The sequence below is a fragment of the Periplaneta americana genome, chromosome 14 (genome assembly GCF_040183065.1).
Source record: "Periplaneta americana isolate PAMFEO1 chromosome 14, P.americana_PAMFEO1_priV1, whole genome shotgun sequence".
Lineage (NCBI taxonomy): Eukaryota > Metazoa > Arthropoda > Insecta > Blattodea > Blattidae > Periplaneta > Periplaneta americana.
Window position 1 is genome coordinate 32,315,662 of NC_091130.1, and position 22,354 is coordinate 32,338,015.

At 38.5% G+C, this 22,354-nt stretch overlaps 1 protein-coding gene across 1 annotated transcript in view; it reads right to left on the minus strand.

Moving 5' to 3' along the window:
- Positions 1-22,354, minus strand: part of LOC138713979 (coiled-coil domain-containing protein 66) — a 110,473-nt gene that overhangs the window by 14,706 nt on the left and 73,413 nt on the right. The window contains exons 3-10 of the mRNA XM_069846559.1: positions 19,518-19,701; positions 14,952-15,199; positions 12,722-12,890; positions 9,106-9,299; positions 6,687-6,792; positions 5,586-5,729; positions 2,872-3,527; positions 1,057-1,350 (exon numbers count right to left, since the gene is read on the minus strand). Coding sequence (XP_069702660.1) covers positions 1,057-1,350; positions 2,872-3,527; positions 5,586-5,729; positions 6,687-6,792; positions 9,106-9,299; positions 12,722-12,890; positions 14,952-15,199; positions 19,518-19,701 — 1,995 coding nt within the window. The remainder of the gene's footprint in view (positions 1-1,056; positions 1,351-2,871; positions 3,528-5,585; positions 5,730-6,686; positions 6,793-9,105; positions 9,300-12,721; positions 12,891-14,951; positions 15,200-19,517; positions 19,702-22,354) is intronic.

Here is a 22,354-nt window from a genome sequence, read left to right on the forward strand (position 1 = left end):
ATCGAACCCGCAACCTCGGGCATAGATGTTGTTATGTTTTATTTAACGACGCTCGCAACTGCAGAGGTTATATCAGCGTCGCCGGATGTACCGGAATTTTGTCCCGCAGGAGTTCTTTTACATGCCAGTAAATCTACTGAGATGAGCCTGTCGCATTTAAACACACTTAAATGCCATCGACCTGGCCCGGTATCGTACCCGCAACCTCGGGCATAGAAGGCCAGCGCTATACCAACGGCGCCAACCAGGTCGACGAAAAGAACGGTAGGGTACACTTAAATGAATAGAAAACCTATATTACGTTTTGTTATTAAATGCACGATTAATTGGAAAATTGAGTTGGAAGTTTCAGCAGTCTGGCAACATCGCCGCTAACACACTGCTCTTTCTTCTCGTAATACAGATGTAAGAGATCCACGAACTTAGCGAACTATCTCCTATCTCTCTTCATGGCTACAATGTTGCAAGCTGATCGCATCGGTCAGTCGCTTCAAATTAGTGATTTTTGCATTAAATTTACACGAAAACCGTCCACGCTATTGAAATATTCCAGAGAGATAATTTGAAGCGTCGGCTGGAACAACGTTATAAGTTACATTTGGTAAAATTTACAGGAGCAACAAAAATGTGTACGCGTACAACGTTGTTCTTATGAGGGTAGCAAACTTTTGAGTGGACGTACTGCATTGATGGACAGTTGCAAGCCAAGGAGTATAGCAAGGTAGCATGACATACAACATTATTACACGGAAACACGACGAATGAAAATTTTGTAACTTACAACGTTGTTCCAACCGACGCTTCAATTATTCTTTATTAGATTGTCTATCGATATTGCCAAAAAAATTACGATTCTACTCGCAATAGTTACCGAATAAGAGGTTGCTAAACATTTGGGAAAAACATTTTTTTTTCTGAGAAAACAATAGACTTTCCACGAATATATTATACTTTTTTGTTACATACAGACAGCATGAGCCATTCGCTGTAAGAATCTTGAGGGTTATTTCACTTTCACTTGTGTTGTACCGTGTATGAAATGTCCATTGCTCTGACCTGCTGTTTTCGTCGCTACTTCCCCTGGCATGTCTAGGTCTGCGGTGTGAGCCCGTGTCACTCTCTGTCCCGGTGTCCCCTCCGCCCATCATTGCAGCTCTGAGCAGGCGTTGTCTCAACCGTCGCTGGTAGTAAGGGTCTTTCTCGCTCTGCTTGATGTATTGCGTTCCTGGTCTATTGACTCCCCACTTGGGACGATCCTCCAGTCTTATTCGAGGTTGTGTGGGTTGCGATTGTGACCGACATCTCAATGGCAGTTTGCATCCTCGATGTGGTCGCTCAAGACTTGCTGATCTGAAGAGAAATAAGTTAAAGTTACAGTATATTATTCTGTCTGTCTCTCTCTCTCTCTACTGTCATCCTCTGAGGAGTTTAATGCTGAGAGGAATGCGGTTCCGACTAGTCTAGCGCGGTACTGGAGTGGGAGGGGACAGTGACAGCGGCAGTCTGGAAGGAAGTACAATCATACTGAAAACATTCGCCCAATTTACGAGATCAGTATCCCTATTAGTTTTCTAACGTATTTTTGGCGAGATAGAGATCCAACCATTCGTACTTACGTGTTCAGAGAAGAAAAGTATTGTAGGAAATTGTATTTATTTAAGTTATTTATTTATTTATTATTCATTTATTTATTTAATACTTATTTAGTATTTATTTTGGTGAAGTTAAGGCCATCACAGCACCAGAAATACAAATACAATGAAATGAATAAAAAAAATCATAATACAACTACAATATAAATGAAAAGAAGAATCATACTATAAAATTTAGTGATTAGCAGAATTGAATTAAATTTATAAAGTAATCAATTTAAATATACTGTACTGCTGAACTCACTTGAGAAGTATAACTACGTGATTTTGTATTTTAAGATATCACCTACAAATGATTTTCCCATAACATTATAGGAATCTGTTTTTCACGATACCAATCACACATATTCTAAAATTCCAATAGAATAAAACCAAAAATTTTGCACAGCATGTTTCCTTAAAAATGACTTGTAACGGTGAAATATTTAATGAGTAATTAATATAATATTAACATAGTTAACATCAGGGAGAAGACTGAAGACTGCATATTTTTGGACGATTAATACTTCCCACTCCGCTCGGCTCGGCTAGTGTCCTCTGGTTATTGCTTTAATGTGTTCTTTGTATCGAGTTTGGAATGATCTGCCTGTCTGTCCAACGTAGAAACTGTCGCAACTATTGCATGTGAGGACACAATACATCTACATATGCCGAACACATAACTAATGCTAACCAGACATACAATAACATAAATACAGGCATGTAAATCCTACACATACAACCCAAAAACCAAAAACTCAACACACTAGAACAATATGAAATATACAGACACACTAAAACACACCCTGATCAAATTCTCAACACGCAGATCAATTTCAGAACACACACACTGTTTGACACCACATTTCAACACTTTTGAACAATCGAACGCACCCACACAACAGGCAGCGAAGTTCGAGATGACGCCGAGATCTAGTAGGCTCTGAGGATGGTGTGAAGAAACACCGAAACAGCTGTAAGCCGCACATGCTTACACAATTAATACGAGTAAAATCGCCATTTAATAAATTATTTATATTCAAGTGTTAAAAGTAGTGTACGAAAGATTCAACATGGATAAATTGTTCATTCTATATTTCATAAAATTAAAACATAAAGATGCGTTATCCTGTCAAATTTGAATATCTGAAAACTTTAAAACAGGGAATATTAAGATAAAATGAATATTCGATGCAAACCAACATAATGGGTTACACAAGAGATGGTATTTAGTACTTACTTTTTCCTGTCCTTTCTTGTAATACGTGCTTCCATTTTATCTTTGATCCGCCTGTTCCTTCCTGCCGTGACAATCTCTGAATCTGTCTGAGTCCCCCGTTCACGTCCCACTGACCGATATTTGCTAGGAGTTAGAAGTCTGTTGTCTAACATGAGAGGCTGCGGGAGTGAAGGGGACATGAGCAGCGCTAACTGGACTCCTCCGCCTGGCGTCGTCAGCATGTCGTGGGAATTCCCCTCCGTCGTATTGCCTAACACAACAGCCAGTCCGTCTGCAGGCATCGCAACTGTCTCTGCGGCGATTAGCAAGGCTTCGTTGTGGGTCTCTGGACCCGTCTGCGTTCCGTCGTTAGTCCTCTGAACGTCTTGGTGTTGCACTGGAACACTGCTAGAACTAGTTTCTTGACACACACTAGACACAGATTCTTTAACCTTGAGTGTTTTCGGTTTCGTTAACGTTGTGGGATTTTCTGCTGTAGAACTAGTTTCGAACCAACTTTTACTCTCGGTTGTATCTACAGGTGCACAGACATTGTTTATATTTTTAACAGATTCTAACACGTGCTTTCGACTTGCTCTGCTCTTTTCTTCACGAGCTTTCTTCTCTGCATTTTCAAGCGCCTCTCTCATTGCTGCTGCTTTTCTAACCTCTTTATCCTGAAAACAGAACCGGCACTACAGTTTTCTGCATAATGTAGCGTTAAATGGACAAACTTGGAACAGTGTTTTAACTTGGAACATTATCATAGGGTATTTTCTTTTTGTCACACTGGCAACATAATCTTCACTTGTTACTTCATTGTGCAGCACATTGATTCTACAGGGACATCATTTTATTTTTACTAACATTTCTAATATTAACCCGGCTATACCTTCGGATCAACGATTAAGAACCGGAAACATCGTTTGCTACCCCCTTCCACGACTGGAGTTCGATGATACTGGTGTAAAATACAAACAAATCACTTTACTAGGTATAGTAGGGAAGAAAAGTAGTTCATCCATTTACGTAAACTAGGAAATATCGCGATTTTGAGTTTGATAATTTTCATTAGGTTTTTTAAATCAAAATACAGTACAATATTAACAATGAGTGTTTTTACTCACGAACTAAGCTTTCCATGCGGACGTATTCATTATACAGCACATTAGCGTACAATACTGGGTGTTCAGTTCAAAGTGTGTCATGGCTCGCTGCATGTCGTCATGTGGCTAGCCGATGAGCCTAGAGAATTCAATCTTCCTACATCTCCGCAAAGGCGTATAACCTATATGCAAGAGAAGTTGCCTACCAAGTACGGCGTTCATTCTGAAGAGCACTTACCGATACGTACGATAACGCCTGCAGTGGCAGGAATGTGAACTGTTTGAAAACACGTACATAGGTGAGTTTTTTTCTTACTGTCGGAATATGGGGAGAGGGTTAAGACAATTACTTACGTACAGTATTTGTTGACATTAACTTTGACGGTCAACATGGACACGGAGCATTTGATTTGTATTGTGGAATGTTGCCGTACGCAACCGATGATAACACATACCCTGGGTACGACTTGCCAGCGCAAAACACAGTTCGAAAGAGGTTATGGTAGCACACATACCGTACAGACCGCCATCTGTTGCTACGACGTTCAAGTTATACCGTACACGTTCTTAAGTTCAGATTGAACGCCTTGATTAATAGGCAACTTCTCTGACATAAAAGCTGAAACTCGCTTCAAATCGATGACTCACCAACAGTGACGTCATGACACACTTTGAAATGAACACCCAGTATAGAGAATGAAGTTAAATTGAAAAATAATCATAATATGGATATTTAAACACATTTTTGAAAATGGTGGCCGTTCATTTCGATACAAGATTCAGTTCTTCTGTGCGTATTATCGCACTATAGACTATTGTACGTATTCCAATTACCAGATTCGTACTTCGTATCAATAACTCATGTTGAAATAATTCTGTACCTACTCTATAAAAGAGACCTTACGTACTGTAAATTCAATCTTCACTTCTGCCCGATCCGAAAAGATAAAATTCCTCAGACATGCTATCTACTGTCCATCCAAGTGGTTAAGTCGCAGGATCGTAGAAAGGGGGGGGGGAAATCACGTGACAGTTAATTACTTAACGAGGCTCTTTTATTCAAGTTATTTTAAACAATTGGATGGGTATAATATTACGTAGACGTCCAATTCCTAACAGAAATTAATGTTCTCAGAAAAGAGCTAAGACAGCCCAGCCACTAGCATTTACAGAGAGGCGAATAGAAGCAGGTGGGGGAAACCGGGATGCGACGTAGGCAAATGGAAAATGATGCAATATTGAAAGCTCTTTCGTCACTGGAAAATGCGAATATATTTTTGGAACGTACTGTTTACTATGACCGTAAGGCTACTATGACTGTAGCCTATATGCGGTCTTGGATCTGTGTGGAGGACGGTTGAATTTCATTAGTAGAAGGGGTGAGAGTGAAGTACATTAAAAAACTCAGGTAGACCTACAATAAAAATTGAAGTAAAAATAAAATGATGTCCCTGTATTAGTTTGGTGTTACTGTGACAAAACGAAAATTCCCTATGGTAATGTTCCAAGTTAAAACACTGTTCCAGTTTTGCCAATTTGACGGTAGCAAATAATTATAATTATAAATAATGTGATTATGTTATTAAGATAAAATAATATAGATTATGAAATAAATCGTCAGGTTGTTACCTCTCTTTCTTTCAGCTTCCTTTGTTCATCTTCAATTCTTTTTCTTTCTATTTCTTGTTCACGCTTTATTCTTTCCTCTTCGTCCCTTTCCTCCCTTATCCTCCGCTCTTTTTCCTCTTTCCTTTTACGCTCTCTTTCCTCTAACTGCAAAAACAGAAAGTTTCATTCTTTAGTTCCAAAAGCATTACATCTTATTCAGTGGCGGCTCATGGAGTTTAGTCATGGAGGGCCTCAGTTATGAAAGAGCCCAGTATTTGATCACACAGAACTACAAGTGTAGTGAACATATACCTACACTCTATACTGTTTTGCGTAATGAACTTTGAGTAGGGACCCTATTTTATAGTAATAGCGATGTAGGTACGCGAAATTTCCTGTACACCCTGTATTTTTGCCTTTTTGGGTATTTATTGCAAACATATGTCATTTGCAGTGGATTTATAAGCGGAAAATGTTGCGAAATGAGTCATATAACGCGAAATGAGTATTTAGGACGAAATGTCGCTGTTCAATGTTGTTTTGTAACGCAATATAAACAAACACGGAAAAAAAACACTCGGTTCTGAGACAAACTGAAGACTATAAGATACCTGTTTCCCCCCCTTTTTTTTAAATACATTTCAACCGATAACGCTGTATTATTACGTGTTATTCTATAGACTGATTTTTGCAGTACATACGTACTACACAATTTTCATCTGTAAACATTTGTTGTACATTTCTGAAATATCATTATTAAGTATAAATAATGATAAATTATTCATTTTTTAATTAAAATTTAAGCATACACACTCAAACAGACACAGAAATGTAGAGTAGCCTATATTTTTCTCAAACACTTTTTTGAAACGTGAGATACAATTGTTTTTATAGGGAAAGAAATAGAGAAGAGGGTTGGAGACAAAGTGGGAATCGGAGAGAGAGAGAGAGAGAGAGAGAGAGAGAGAGAGGGAGAGAGAGAGAGAGTGCGTACCACTTCTTCCTCTGAAAAAGTAAATGGACTTACTTTAAAATTATTGCCTGTACGTATATAATTTCCTTTATTGTAGATGGTAAGTGCAGGAGACAAAATGGGGTGCACAGTACGATATATTACATTACCTGTAGACGGATGGCATTTTGATGTTCCAGAGCCTTTTGCCTTTTCCGCTCTCGTTCCATTAACACTTCCGGTTCTAATGGTGCGTTCTGGCCCCTTATAAATGTTCTGCCAATAACAAGAAAAATGGTATGTTACTTTATGCCGCACACAAATATGGACATACTACGAGTATTTTATTCAACGTTACATTGTATCATACTTTCCGTTGCTGCGAACTCGTATAAAAGTAATTTATATGATAAATAAATTCTCTTAACTTCCAACTTCAAGGCAAAATAAGTTTTCTCGATATTTTAGTATAAGTGGTTTACTTTTTTAATTTCAGACATTGATAACAATGAAGCACGAAAAGAACTGCGAAAATTGTGAAAGAAAATTCTAACAACTCGCATAAAGTTGATTGTAAAAATGAAGAAAACTGTTTTATTTTAATGCTATGAATATTATTGCAACGTAGACTATAGACAAATAAGGAAATCTGTGTAACTTTTGTAAATCTTCTGTCAGGAACGGTGTGAGAAAATTGCTCAAACTCGATATACCTGTTACGATCTATTGCGCTAACCCTCAAGCTAAACGCAATCCCAAACCCACACCGGCTGACTGCACTAAGGCTCGCTGCGTACCCAGGTTTCGAGCAGGCAACTCTCCTCATCCGTAGGCCAGCCCCCTTCGTGCGTCGTCAGCCGGCGATCGGGGAATGCTATGGAATGATGACGAAATGGAGAAATGGTGACGGAATGATATAGATGCTTAATAATGGGGAAAAGCGGGAGAATCCCGAGATAAATCCCAACTGCGCCCTTGTCCGCTACAAGTGTCACTATGGATTTTTCAGTGAAAAATCTCAGACCTGACCGGGACTCGAACCCGGGAGGTCTGACCATTCAGCCACCGTAGGGGTTTCGAGACATCTAGCTTCCATTAATCTCGTGAGGATTACGTACTGTATATATGCAATATTTCGAAATAAATGGAAAAAGTTGATATCCCAGCTATACGTTATTTCTTGTCCACAGTGGCCACATTAAAGATTATGATTATCAACTTTTCTGAAGCACGTGTACGTGAGATCGGCAGTTTACTGATTGGCCTTAGCGGGCTTTCAGGGCACGGGTTTAATTTAATTTATTTATATTTTTCAATATGCATTCTCGTATTCAACCGATCATGGTTACAAAAATGGGATGCAGCCCTCCGTTTCCAGAGCTTGGCTCAGTAGCTAAGATTGTGCTGTAATGAAAGTTTTATTAAGTAGGGTAACCAAGGGTAAATAGAGTTAAAAAGTAACAAATCCTTAATTTTATTGTTGATTTCATAATATATTACACTCATAACGTAATTATCATTAGTTACAGCCACATGTTAATACTACTTCCCCAAAAATGTTTCTTTTTTACTCTAAACTAATATCTGTACATGAACTGAAATATTTCACTGGAGTGACCCTTTTTACCCTTCTGTATAAGGATAAATGGGGTCAGTGTTTAGGGCAAATCGGGTCACAATTTTTCCCTCTATATACCTGCACGGAATGTTAAAATCAATATTGAATTAATTTAATTTAACACTTTACACTTTCCACAAACAAATACTGTTTTCTTTTCTGCACCAACGAACTGTGTTGCAGTGCAGTCCAAAACCACATGCGTGCATGCGTACAGTTTCAAAATTCTAGACACAAGTTCATTTTCTTGTTCTGGAGTAAACGTAGTTTGACGGTCTTTACTTTTCAAGTGGTTGTCCTGGCCACTTTGAAGACGTCGTTGCAGACATGAATGAGGAACTCCTAACAACTCAGCAGCATGACGTTGGCTTCTTCACTCGCGAAATGCTTTAATAGCCTTCTGCATGTCGTTCTCAGTCCACGAATTTGACGTTTTCCTCTGACATTTAACCATCTGTCACAAAGAATTGAAAATAAATACTTAATTTGAGTGGACTGATTTGAAACATGTTGACCCTATTTGTCCGATATTGCTGACCCTATTTAACCCAAATGTAAACTTTTTTGCGCTAGAGGTTGGTAGTACTGAATATTGCTTCGACGAAGGCTCTAATAGCCATAATCTCTTCTAAAAAGCTTAAACTTAATACTGAAAGTTAATCGCACAAATTCTCTGCAATAGCTGTAAAATAATAAAGAGCCGTAAAGCATTATTTAAAATGTATAAAATACTCTTAACTTACCTTTACATGCTCTCTATTCTTTTACTGTCAACACAAAGAATACACACACCAGCTAGAATCAATGGCACTCAACGTGTACAGGAAGTTCTCTTCCTGACCAGTATATGGTAGCACTTGCTTGAACTGGTTTACGCTTGAACATGGAGACAGGTTTTGAAATTGACCCGATTTAACCTCTGACTCGATTTAGACTGAGTTACCCTATTTCTATTAGAGACTTGCTCTCACCTGCTACACTCGCTTTGTGATTGGATGCTGATGGTGTCACAGCTACCGGCGAGCTCCCTGCTGAGAGGACTTTGTTCCGGGCTCCCGTGGTTTATTACCAGCACTTGGGTAGACCCCATAGAAGATTCACTATTGCTAAGCTTGTTTAGGCCTCTCTCTAACCACCCTGGAGTACCTCTGCCACTCCCTTGTACCTAGATATTCAAACGAATCAAATTATTAGTGAATGATATATTCATGTTACAAGTGTAGGGGAGAAGTAGGTACAGTAAGACAGGGAGAACAGTGAGACTTTTTTATTAGATGGTAATTTTGATGTTGAGATGTTGGTAACAGTGGAGTTATATGTTGCATGAGTAAAATAATAGTATTTTCATACTCGATTTGATTCTTGTTATAAAGGTGAGTGATGAAAAAGTAATTCGTAATTTTTCACTCTAGAAGTAAAATTTTGGCTTGTGTTTAATGAAGGTTATATTGGATATACAAATGAGATATAAATATGAATGTTTTGTTACCTAATACTATGGTATTTGAGATTAGGTTTGGCAAAGTTTCGTCTTTCTTGTTTTAATTTTGAAGTGATGGTGTCATTTTTAAATGAACTATGCGTAAAGGGAACAGTGAGACATGCCATTGAAGGGTACACTTATACGTCTCACTGTTCCCATGTACCAACGATTTGCAAAAACAAATTGTAATTATATTACATTTACCAGTAACTAACATTAAAAATGAACATACTAGTAACCAATTTAGAGACTGTAGCTTAAAATAATGGATACATTACGTTATAATGGTTTCATAAATACAAAATTATTCACAAATTTTAAGAAAATGTTAAAAAATAATAAAGAATTACATTACATTCTTATAATTAATAAGCTTTGTTGTCACCAAAACTTCATTTCATTTTTTCGCAAAAGACTGAAATGTCATGGAAAATTCACTTTTCCAAATGTTTTCGAAGTCAGACAACAAAATGATTCTAAATAAGCCTACAGAACATGTCAAGATAAAGAGACAGCAAGTTTTTGTTTTCTTTTGAAATAAATGTAAATCATTTCAATGTCCGTTAATAGACACTGTGGTGTCTCACTGTACCCTCATGAATGGGAACAGTGAGACATTTGCATTTTTTGACAAACACGTATTATATATTATATCCTTTATCTATTAACATTTTTGTTTATGTATTATTATACTACATGTTTTAATGTATATTTCTATTGCACTTGATTTTAAATATACTTGAATTATCACTTGTATACATATGTCTTAATATTTTGTGTCTCACTGTACCCACTACTCCCCTACGTTCAGAGAATAAATATGTTAGCAACACTGACAACTGTGATACATTTTTGGACAGGGCTTGACGAGCTGAATTGAATTACTGAATAGTAAATACATAGTGTCATTTAAAGAAACAATGTTAGTACTCGTATCTCATTATAGGGGGCGGATCCTAAAAATCTACTTAAAATGATCATTAAAATACCCTTAAACTAATGGAAAAATGACATGGAATTAAAAGAAAATGACATTTGAATATTATTCACCGTACTCGCACCACAATTTCTTAAAAATCAGTCACCTTGTTTCAATGACTGCCCTGCAAATCTCGAAGAGAAGAGGCAACTTCCTGGATAAAGGAAAAAAGCATGCAAGAAAATGAAGGTTTTAAGAGAAAACTACAGATTTTAATGAGGGTTTACAATGTGTTTCAATCGGTGGTGGTCCATGTCAGTGTCTTCATTATCCGTCTCCTCCAACTTCCGTTCTTCACTTTTGTTACCAGATGTTCCAGATGGGGGGGTGTGAATGACAAATCAAATTGTGGGTGCAGCTTGCATTCTTGCAATACTGCCCTTCCCTTCTATGGGGACACAACGTCCTTCCAGGACACGGTGAAAGTTTCTCACCTTCCAAACATAAATTCTAAAGACACTCTCGTACCGAGAAAAGAACAGTAGCGTTCAAAGTCCTCACTTAAACTAAGCTATTGTCAAGCATTTTATATTACTTCCATTGTGTGAGATGAAGATTTCAGTGGAATAAGGGATGGTCTTTACAGTTTGTTTCAGAATATAAAACTCATACTTCACTGATATTCACTTATTCAGTAGGTAATTACTACTGACCTATTTGCTTAGAAAAAGATTTAACAAACCTATCGGTAAAGCAAAATGCATTCCAAATGATCTAAAAGTTCTTCAAAGTATTAAAAATGACCAACAAATGCCGGAAAAAAAAATCTTTGGTCGGCAGAAAAAGGCACGTAAGTCAAAAAAAATAAATAATTTTTCAGGAGAGACTTTCTTATTAATTTACTCTTAACTGAATATAAGTATAATAATGAAATTCATGTTTGTTGGTTAAAGTAAGACCCTTTTCAATTTAAAATAGTACAATACATTTTATTATTTAAACAATTAGGAAAAACATTAGACTTATATGATTAAGTACAACAGAAAAATTGACTTTTTTTGTCTTATGTACCTTTCCCCGCCGACCAAAGATATAAAAATGACCTATTAGTTCAAAAACGTTTAAAAATGCAAACAATGCAATATAAGAAATTAATTTTTTACGTTGGTATTAACATAGAAAGGATTTCTATATTATAGCATCGTCCTAATGTGAAAAATAAGATGACTTTTCATCAACATCCGCCCCCTATTCATTAATAATAATTAAGTTTCCTCCCCATCAGTACTATTTCCACCTTTCAGTTGTATACCTTTTGTATGAAACAATTTTTCATTCGATGCTTGCGTACAAAGTTATTTTGGGTGGTCAATATAAATGGGACACTCTACTGGGTGTTCAGTTCAAAATGTGTCTTGGCTCGCTGCATGCCGTCATGTGGCTAGCTGATGAGCCTAGAGAATTCAATCATCCTACACTTCCGCAGCTCAGGTGTATAATCTAAGAGGCAGAGAAGTTGGCTAGCAAGTACGGCGTTCTGAAGAGTACGTGCCGATACGTACGGTAACGCCGGTAGTGGCAGGAATGTGAACTGTTTGGAAATACGTACTGTCGAGATATGGGGAGAGGGTTAAGACGATTACTTACGTATTTGTTGACATTAACTTCGACGGTCAACATGGACACGGAGCATTTGATTTGTGTTGTGGAATGTTATCATACGCAACCGATGATAACAAATACCCTGCGTACGACTTGCCGGCGCAAAACACAGTTCGAAAGAGGTTATGGTAGCACACAGACCGTACAGACCGCCATCTGTTGCTACGACGTTCAAGTTATACCGTACACATTCTCAAGTTCAGATTGAAGAACGCCTTAAATAATAGGCAACTTCTCTAACATATAAACTGAAACTCGCTTCAAATCGGTGACCCAACAACAGTGACGTCATGACACACTTTGAAATGAAAACCCAGTATATACGAGAGAATACATTATATAAAAAGAGTAGATAAGACTGAATGAAATGATAAAGGAAATAGATGCAATTGAATGGGATGGAATTAAAAGAGCTTTGAACGTATGGGAGGAAATATAAAGGAATTGATTGGTTCATATAAAGTCAAGAAGCTTGCCGTATATTGCTACTACTACGAAATCCAAACTGCACAACTTGGTGTACCTGGGGTAATCTGGAATCCGGCTCATGCAGAGTAGGTTCCCAGAGATGTCCTACGCCAACTCCTCTGTCTCCCCAGCGCATTCTGTTCACTTCATCGCTTCCTGCCCCACTAGACCATAGCCGATATGGGGGTGTCGACATTACAGATTCAGGACTCCCGTATCTTCTGCTGTTGAAATATAATTACAATGTTAATAACATATTAAATTAGCTTTTATTAGTTGATCTAAAAATTAGTGACTAAATCTGGAGATCGATAGATCTCGCAATGAGGATAATTTTTCGTTAACAACCCATGTTCTCTGATGCCTCGCTTAGGAGCTACGCCACAATCGAAAACAAGAAAAGAAAGGAGAAAACCCAAACCCACGAATAATTCTATGACGATTATTCTGTATATAACGAAAGGTACGTAAAAATATATATATTTGTAAAGCTATGTAGCGTGTGTTTACTTTTGTGCGAGATCGTGCGTATTTGCTTGGTTTCCGCACAAAACCAATACGCGGTAAGTGTGAAATATCACATTCAGTATTCCCAACGTAACACACATAACAATTTCCCTCTTCTTACCGCTTAAGCGTCATATTCATTTTACTGCTTTAGGCTTTTAACATATTATTTTTAAAGATGTTCAATATAGTAATAATTATAAATTGGAAACTTACCACTGCAATTTCACCTAAATTGCACTGTTAGTTATTGTTTTTAAATATTTGCAAAAATTAAGTAAACTCTACAACACCACAAAAGTTACTGCATTTGTAATGCAAGTAACATTAAGGAAGCCGTGAAAAAATCAACAAGATTCCAGACTCATCATAGACTGAGAGAAAAAAAAGACAGAAGTATATCACGGCCTGCTGCAGTATAGTAAACACAGAAAACATTTTATAGCAACAATGTTGAAGATAGATATATTTGTTTTCCAAAGTTGCCGTCATTGAACAGAAACCAAGATGGAGATTTCATTGCAACTAATTAGAAATTCGTCTTTCAGGTATGTAATAAACGATCTTCGCACAAAATAATGTACGATACACGAGCGGTATGTTTGTTTTCATGTTCTCGGAAATTAAAAAAGCTCAACTACGTTTCGCTTTTTCAATCTTTTCCTCGAACATGAAAACGTCAACATACCGCTCTTGTAACGCATATTACTATTAGAGCTATCCAATTTTTTTTACGTTCATGTTCTTTTTCCCGTAATAGGTCGCAGAACCAAATCAGTGTTCTCGTACTAGCTCACGTCCCCGGTCTATGTACCATGCTGCAGTAAACATTTGTAATCGGTGTCCAACATTACAAGTCTAATCATCATCATCATCATCATCATCATCATCATTATTAGCATCATCATCAATATTATCAATCTTCTACTTCTCTTCCCCTTTTTCCTTTCAAGAACACAGGCCGCCGTAGACCTGTTACAGCCTTAGAATTTATCTTCCAGTATTTCCATTGGGCGACCCTGCTCTCTCCAATTTTTTTTTAATGGAAGTTACATTCAGTTCTTGTAAAATTTCGTCATTTTGTCTTCAAGTCTGACCAATATACTCTGCTGTTCTTCGCACAAATTTTATCTCAGGTGATTTCAGTATGAATTTACTTTCGGCTGTGCCACCGGCGTGACTCAGTCGGTTAAGGCGCTTGCGTGCCGGTCTGAAGTTGTGCTTGGGCGCGGGTTCGAACCCCACTTGGGCTGGGTTGGGTTTTTTCCGAGGTTTTTCCCAACCGTAAGGTGAATGCCAGGTAATCTATGGCGAGGAACAGAGGTTAAAGGTGTTCGAGAATAAGGTGATTAGGGAAATATTCGGGGCTAAGAAGGATAAAGTTACAGGAGAATGGAGAAAGTTACACAACGCAGAACTGCACGCATTGTATTCTTCACCTGACATAATTAGGAACATTAAATCCAGACGTTTGAGATGGGCAGGGCATGTAGCACGTATGGTCGAATCCAAAAATGTACATAGAGAGTTAGTTGGGAGGGCGGAGGGAAAAAGACCTTTAGAGATGTCGAGACGTAGATGGGAGGATAATATTAAAATGGATTTGAGGGAGGTGGGATATGATGGTAGGGACTGGATTAATCTTGCTCAGGATAAAGACCGATGGCGGGCTTATGTGAGGGCGGCAATGAACCTCCGGGTTCTCCAAAAGCCATTTGTAAGTAAGTATGTTTTGTTTTTCTATAATAAGTTATAAAGCTACTTTTATGAGGACGTACCCATTAGAAGGAATCCACGGAGAATGTTTGCTGTACCTCCTGGACATTTTCTCGTATCTCTGACAGTCACTCATCCAATTATCTTGTCGGTGGTATCTGTCTTGACGTTGTTGGTTCCAGTAGTCATTAGTGCGTTCATTGGAGGTGCCACCAGAATCACTAGCATACCCAGAAGTCTCTCCTTCTCCCTCCTCCTCCTGGTCAGGATTGGTCCCGTACTGATGACTGCTTCTCATCGAATCTTCATCCTGCGAATGTAGGATATTCTTTTGCACTTATAATCATAAGACATAACGGTTAAAGATAAATATTAATACCAATGTAAAAATCTGTCAAACATTTGAGAATATACTTAGATAGCAAATTAAGCTGGGATACACACGTTAACAAGCTATGCTCAAAATTGGCTAGAACTACCTTTACAGGATGTTAGAAAATTATCCAATATTTTAGGAGGTGGTAGTATGCATCAAATTAAGAAAATAATGTCTAATAAACATGGGTCCTACAACACATACTTTCTGAGACCTGAATACTTGTTCGTAGGAGGTGCTTAATATGACGTCCATTCATGACAATGCATTCCTTTACCCTTCGGCATAAGGAATCACACACTCTTTAAAATTGACCTGGTTATTCTTGATAACCAAAAGTCTAGGGGATTTAGGTTTGAGGAACGAACAAACTAAAGTGTAGGGCCTTCTCGATCAATCCAGCGGTCCTGAAACATCAGCGTCAGGTGTTCACTCACATTGCGGAAAAATGTGCTGGTGTGCCATCATGCATTAATCACATCTGTAGTCTTTGCTGACATGGCACATTCTCCAGCAGGTAGGCAATACGTTAATAAGAAAGTCCTGATAACGAGCTCCAGTTAATCTCTGTGGTAGCACGTATGGCCCTTAATCTATCACCAAGAACGCCTGCCCATACGTTGATTGAGAATCGGTGCTGATGCCTTGTTTCTTCAACTCCATAGGAATTTTCATCAACCCGCTCATATCCGCAACCAGACTTTTGTCTTCAGTATTCCTTGCGACGTATCATTATTCCATCAACTACGGTATGTTTATCTGGTAGTCTGCTGTATTGTAGGACAGAAAAATGCAATGCCATGAATGGACGTCACATTGTTTACCTCCTATGAACAAGTGTTCAGATCTCAGAAAGTATGTGTTGTAGGACCCATGTTTATTAGACATTTTTTCTTGTTTTGATACATACTATCATCTCCTAAAGTATTGGCTACTTTCTTTTTAACACTGTGTGTACTTTGTAGATAAAAATGTTTAATTTCTGAGTAGGCATTACTTGACTCCTATTATGCACTGTTTCACTCTGATCTTAATTGCGGAATATTACTTTGGGGCTACTTCAGTAGTACCAAAGTTATATTTAGATGGCCGACGAAAGCAATTTTATTACATGTATAAAAACTTTGTGAGCTTATTTTCGAGAATTAAATCACGTGGAAGTTATTTACTTAAAGGGACCCTTTTCTTCAAATTGTTTTAAAAGTTGTATAATATTACGTAGACTTCCAATTCCGTACAGTATTATACCTATTTTCAGGAAAGAGCCTAATAATCTAGCCACTGGCCTTTATAGAGGGGCGAGCAGAAACGGATGGGGAAATCGAATGGGACATAACCACTCGGATGGACAGTAAAAGGGATTCTGCAGGCTATAGTAGAGATGGGCGATAGTCACTTACAATAGTATCGATTGCACTATCGACTGTAGTTCCTACAGCCGATGCCCTATCGATAATTACTGTATAATTAAAACTATCTACAGTCTTTACAGTCTTTTGTTAACTGTTTATAAACTGAGTACAGTATATACTTTATTTCTAAATTGATATCTATGCACGTACTGAACTGTTAATTGAAAAATAGGCTATATATTGAATTGAATCTGAATTACATACCAATAACACACACTATCATAATCTGTCCTTAAAGTGCCAACATGAGCCACCATTATATGTTTTTTAGACATGTGACTATTCCTCCAAGGATAAGTTCCCCACTAAAATAAGCATTTCCACTTTGCTTGGGATACATAAGGTTTCCCCTTTCATTAATATTAAGTTTACAGTTTTGGATAACAGTTCTTCTGAGGGAACTGAAGATCCCAGAGAATACAGGTATTTCCAGGCCAAATTACTTAGTTGTGGGTAAATGGTGTATGATAAAAGAAATGGATAAGTTGAAAAAAGTGGATTTCTTTAATTATGAGTACGTGTCTGAAATTTGCGTAGTAGGTAATTAAATAGGGATGTACTGCGAAAAATGTACTTGATAGTAAGGTTGAGTTTATAAATTATAATTAAAAACACTATTTTGCATATTAATGGTGGTTATGAAAACTAGTTTCAGCCAATCAGGAAGAGATCTTCCAATCTTCCAACTCTCATTATAAAGGGACTCTAGTCTTCCCGGGCCTATTCTACCATCTATGCCAGAAATGTAGAACATTTTTATTCTACTCTTGGTTGCAAAGAAAAGAGTCGAATCGTGTGAATAGTTCGTTTACGTTTCAAAAGAATACTTGGAATCAGAGACTGGGATGAGTTGTGAACGAATCGTTACAAACGATTCGCTATGTCTGGTTGAACCGATGGGATCATAGGCTGACCAGACGTTCCCGATTTCCGGGGACAGTTCCCGATTTTGAGTTGCTGTACCCGGAGAGCAAATGTCCCCGTTTTTGTCTCCAGAAATTAATTTTGTCCTCAGAAGCTTTGATTTTGTTTCATTAACATTTTACACATAAATATTTAGGCCCTAAGTATCGTGGTGGAACTGCTAAGATTCATGCACATTTCTGAACAGTTCTTAGTATCAGACAGAAGAACCAGCGAGCACAGTATGAGATATTCTGCACTCTTCGAGAAGAACATAGCATCTTTTTCTTTGGTCAACTTAACATTCGCGTTGCGCGAAAGCGTTAGAACTGCCGCAGCATCCATTTTTAAGTAGTTCAAGAAATGAGGAATTTTGTGACAAACCAACAAGTGAAAAGTGGTATGATGTTTTTCAACATTTCAAAAAAAAAAAATATCCATTCCATTTGAAAATCTTCCCAAAATAGTGTCATTAATCATGTGTCTTCAATGCAGTAATTCACAAATTGAAAGACTTTTCTCCACAATGAACTCCATCTGGACTGATGAAAAATTAAGAATTAAAAGTTGAAACATTAAAGCTTTGTTACAAGTGAAAATAAACTTTCATTTCTCATATGAAGAACTCAGTGTGAAGCTGTAGGGGAATGAACAGATGCTTAAAAAGATACATTCTTCGGACAAGTACTTGTAAGTTAGAGTTGTGTGTGTGTACAATATTATGTGAAAGACTTCCATGCATGCGTCAGTACTGAAATTAAATTCTTAGTGGCTGTAATTATACTCGTATATAGGAGTTATGTGTTTATGCATTTAATTCAGAAAGTTAAGATAGTCTGCAAATTTAGTGCGCGAAGTTCTATCAATGTATCTACTGTTACTTACTTACTGGCTTTAAGGAACCCCGAGGTTCATTGCCGCCCTCACATAAGCCCGCCATTGGTCCCTATCCTGAGCAAGATTAATCCAGTCTCTACCATATCCCACCTCAAATCCATTTTAATATTATCTTCCCATCTACGTCTCGGCCTCCCCAAAAGTCTTTTTTCCTCCGGCCTCCCAACTAACACTATATGCATTTCTGGATTCGCCCATACGTGCTACATGCCCTGCCCATCTCAAACGTCTGGATTTAATGTTCCTAATTATGTCAGGTGAAGAATACAATGCGTGCAGTTCTGCGTTGTGTAACTTTCTCCATTCTCCTGTAACCTCATCCCTCTTAGCCCCAAATATTTTCCTAAGAACCTTATTCTCAAACACCCTTAATCTCTGTTCCTCTCTCAAAGTGAGAGTCCAAGCTTCACAACCATATAGAACAACCGGTAATATAACTGTTTTATAAATTCTAACTTTCAGATTTTTTGACAGCAGACTAGATGACAAAAGTTTCTCAACCGAATAATAACAGGTATTTCCCATATTTATTCTGAGTTTAATTTCCTCTACATTTCAATGGAAAGTGACTACTAGCTAGGTAAGCGTTTGCAGTTTTTCTTGAAATTTCCGATGTCCCCTGCTGGATCATAATAAATCTGGGCAGCCTATGAGATCGACTCCTGTTTTCCAGCTCCAGTTCCAAATCCTTATAGTTATAATAGGCCTATTATGAATGATCGCCCCTTTTCTCGATACTGTTAATAATCGCCTGAACTATCGATAGTATTATAAACAATTTGACTATCGATAGTTGACGACATAATTATCGATATTACTATCGACTATCACCCATCACTAGGATGTAGGGGAGTTCGGAGGTGGAGCGCGGGGGTTCTTAGGGCATGCACCACATCTTTTCATTCCGGGTAGTACAGTGGGCCCAACATGCGACTCTTGCCCCTGTCCTGAAGGGGGACTAATATTCCGGGAGTTAACAAGAGGCTACGCAGTGCAGTGGACAGGTACATGTCAGGTACTTGTGGTGCTCGGGGCAGTACCTGACATGTGGGGGCAGTCCTGCTGTAGATGGGTGGCAGGCTTGGACTGCGCCTGCGCCTCATCCTGGCCGCAGCTGCCTGCAGCTCAGTGGTCAGCTCTGAATAGTCGTAAGATCGGCTCACCTCTTCCTGTTTGTGCGACTCCTCCTCGCGCAGGTCTGATGTCGACGTCACGAAGCGAGTCCTGTCAACACAACAAAACACAGTCAACATTTTCTTCCATATATTATTTCAATGTACCGAAGTACATATGATATTTCCATGCAGATATTCTGCGTCATCATACGATGAAAGAGTAATGGAACGGAGAAAAATTCTCTCCGGCGCCGGGACTTGAACCCGGGTTTTCAGCTCTACGTGCTGATGCTTTATCCACTAAGCCACACCGGATACAACCCCGACGCCGAACAGAATCGTCTCTGATTGAGTTCCAACTCTTGGGTTCCCTCTAGTGGCCGCCCTTTGCACTACGTCATAGATGTCTATGAACATCGGACCGAAGTCCACACATGCACGAGTGCACCTGAGCACATGTGTGGACTTCGGTCCGATGTTCATAGACATCTATGACGTAGTGCAAAGGGCGGCCACTAGAGGGAACCCAAGAGTTGGAACTCAATCAGAGACGATTCTGTTCGGCGTCGGGGTTGTATCCGGTGTGGCTTAGTGGATAAAGCATCAGCACGTAGAGCTGAAAACCCGGGTTCAAGTCCCGGCGCCGGAGAGAATTTTTCTCCGTTCCATTACTCTTTCATCGTATGATGACGCAGAATATCTGCATGGAAATATCATATGTACTTCGGTACATTGAAATAATATATGATATGCGTAAATCACGAAGTGATTTAAGACGGCGCTTATTCCGTCGGATCCCGGCCAACTAGTCACTCATAACGAGTGCACCTGAGCACATGTGTGGACTTCGGTCCGATGTTCATAGACATCTATGACGTAGTGCAAAGGGCGGCCACTAGAGGGAACCCAAGAGTTGGAACTCAATCAGAGACGATTCTGTTCGGCGTCGGGGTTGTATCCGGTGTGGCTTAGTGGATAAAGCATCAGCACGTAGAGCTGAAAACCCGGGTTCAAGTCCCGGCGCCGGAGAGAATTTTTCTCCGTTCCATTACTCTTTCATCGTATTTTCTTCCATGCTTTTTATAGTCGACATCTCCTGATGTGTTCAGGTACTTCAGCACATGGTTAGTTTTTTTTTTTATTCAAATACAACTTATTTTATCATCAACATCATTAGAGGCCGTACTTTGTCCCAGGAGGCTACAAGGTTAAGTATTACTGGAGTGTTTACTGTAGCGGATGCACGTATGACTGACAAGCGAAGTATTCGACTGACGGCTCACGCGACTCTTGTTTCGTAAAGTGGAGCAGAACAAAACATTGACCATTTTAAAAATTACACCAATATTTACGAAGTGTTTCGCAACAGGTGGATATCATATGTACTTCGGTACACCATAATAATATGATACGCGTAAGTAATCACTAGGCTTCGAGACTTCGGATCCAGTAGAGCAGTGGGAAATCCGCATAACGGCGTACTGAGTATAGTGGTAAAGCGTACAGTGGGTGGGGGTACTGTAGAATGGATGCCAACAAATACGCAAAGCAAGAAAAACGCTCTGGGTTTGAAAGTTCTGACGAATAATTTGGTTTTCATACAAACCTATTTTCAAATTGTGTCTGAAACTATTACACGGTTATAAAAGTCGAAACAAGAGATGCCGAAAGCCCTCAAATTAATTGAGGAAATGACACAGAGAATTAATGAGACACCAAGTACACCGGTTACTGAACGTGTAAAACAGAACTGGAAATCAATTTTATGTAAAAATAACGGATATGGAACATTGTGTAACATAAAAAGCAAATTAGTGGACATAGAGTCACCCGAGAATAAAGGATTGTCTCTTAGAAACTGCAATGATGTTAGGTTTTCTTCGTTTTGCTCCTATCACGTCATGCGACGTAGAGTGCAACTTTTCATAGTACAAACTGTGTTTGGCAAATAAGCGAAAAAGATTTACGTTTGAGACACTGAAACTGTATCTTGTAGTACATTGAAATTCGGTACTGTAATTGCACTTCCTAAAGACGGCCAATAGGATAAATGAAGAAATTAAAATTGCTACATGTTTATATCCACCATTAACACGGTGTATAATTAAACACAAATGCTTATAAAAGTCAGGGGAATAAATGCTTTTCACATTCTTTTGACATTGTCATGCATATTTACATTCAGAATGTGCATATGTATGTGTTTCCCCATACTACCGTACTCTACTCTAAATAGCAACGTTGTTACCTCAACACATCTCTACCTTTCACTACCTGCAACCAGTCAACAATCTATAGTACAAGCACAGTAAACTTATTGTATCGGGTCCCAAGTCTCGAAGCCTAGTAATCACTTAGTGATTCAAGACGACACTCATTCCGTCGGATTCCGGTCACTTAGTCACTCGTAATTAATGCACCTCTGCACATAGTGTGTTGGGCATTGTGCCACTGTCACATATTCTGTGACATAGTACATGAGGGTTGGCCACCAAAGGGGAACAGAGAGGTAGAACTTAAACTGAGAGGGATTCAATCCGACATCGGGACTGGAATCTGGCGTGGCTTACTGGATACAGCGTCAGCACGTAGAGGTGAAAACCAGGGTTCGAATCCCGGTGTCAGAAAAATTTTTCTCTGTTCTACCCATCCTTCATCATATTATGTTTTGAGTTTGTTATTTTATATTCATAAGGAGGCTATTAAAAATCTATACTGCCAAATAAAGCATTCATCAAAAGACGAAAAAGTCTAATAAATAT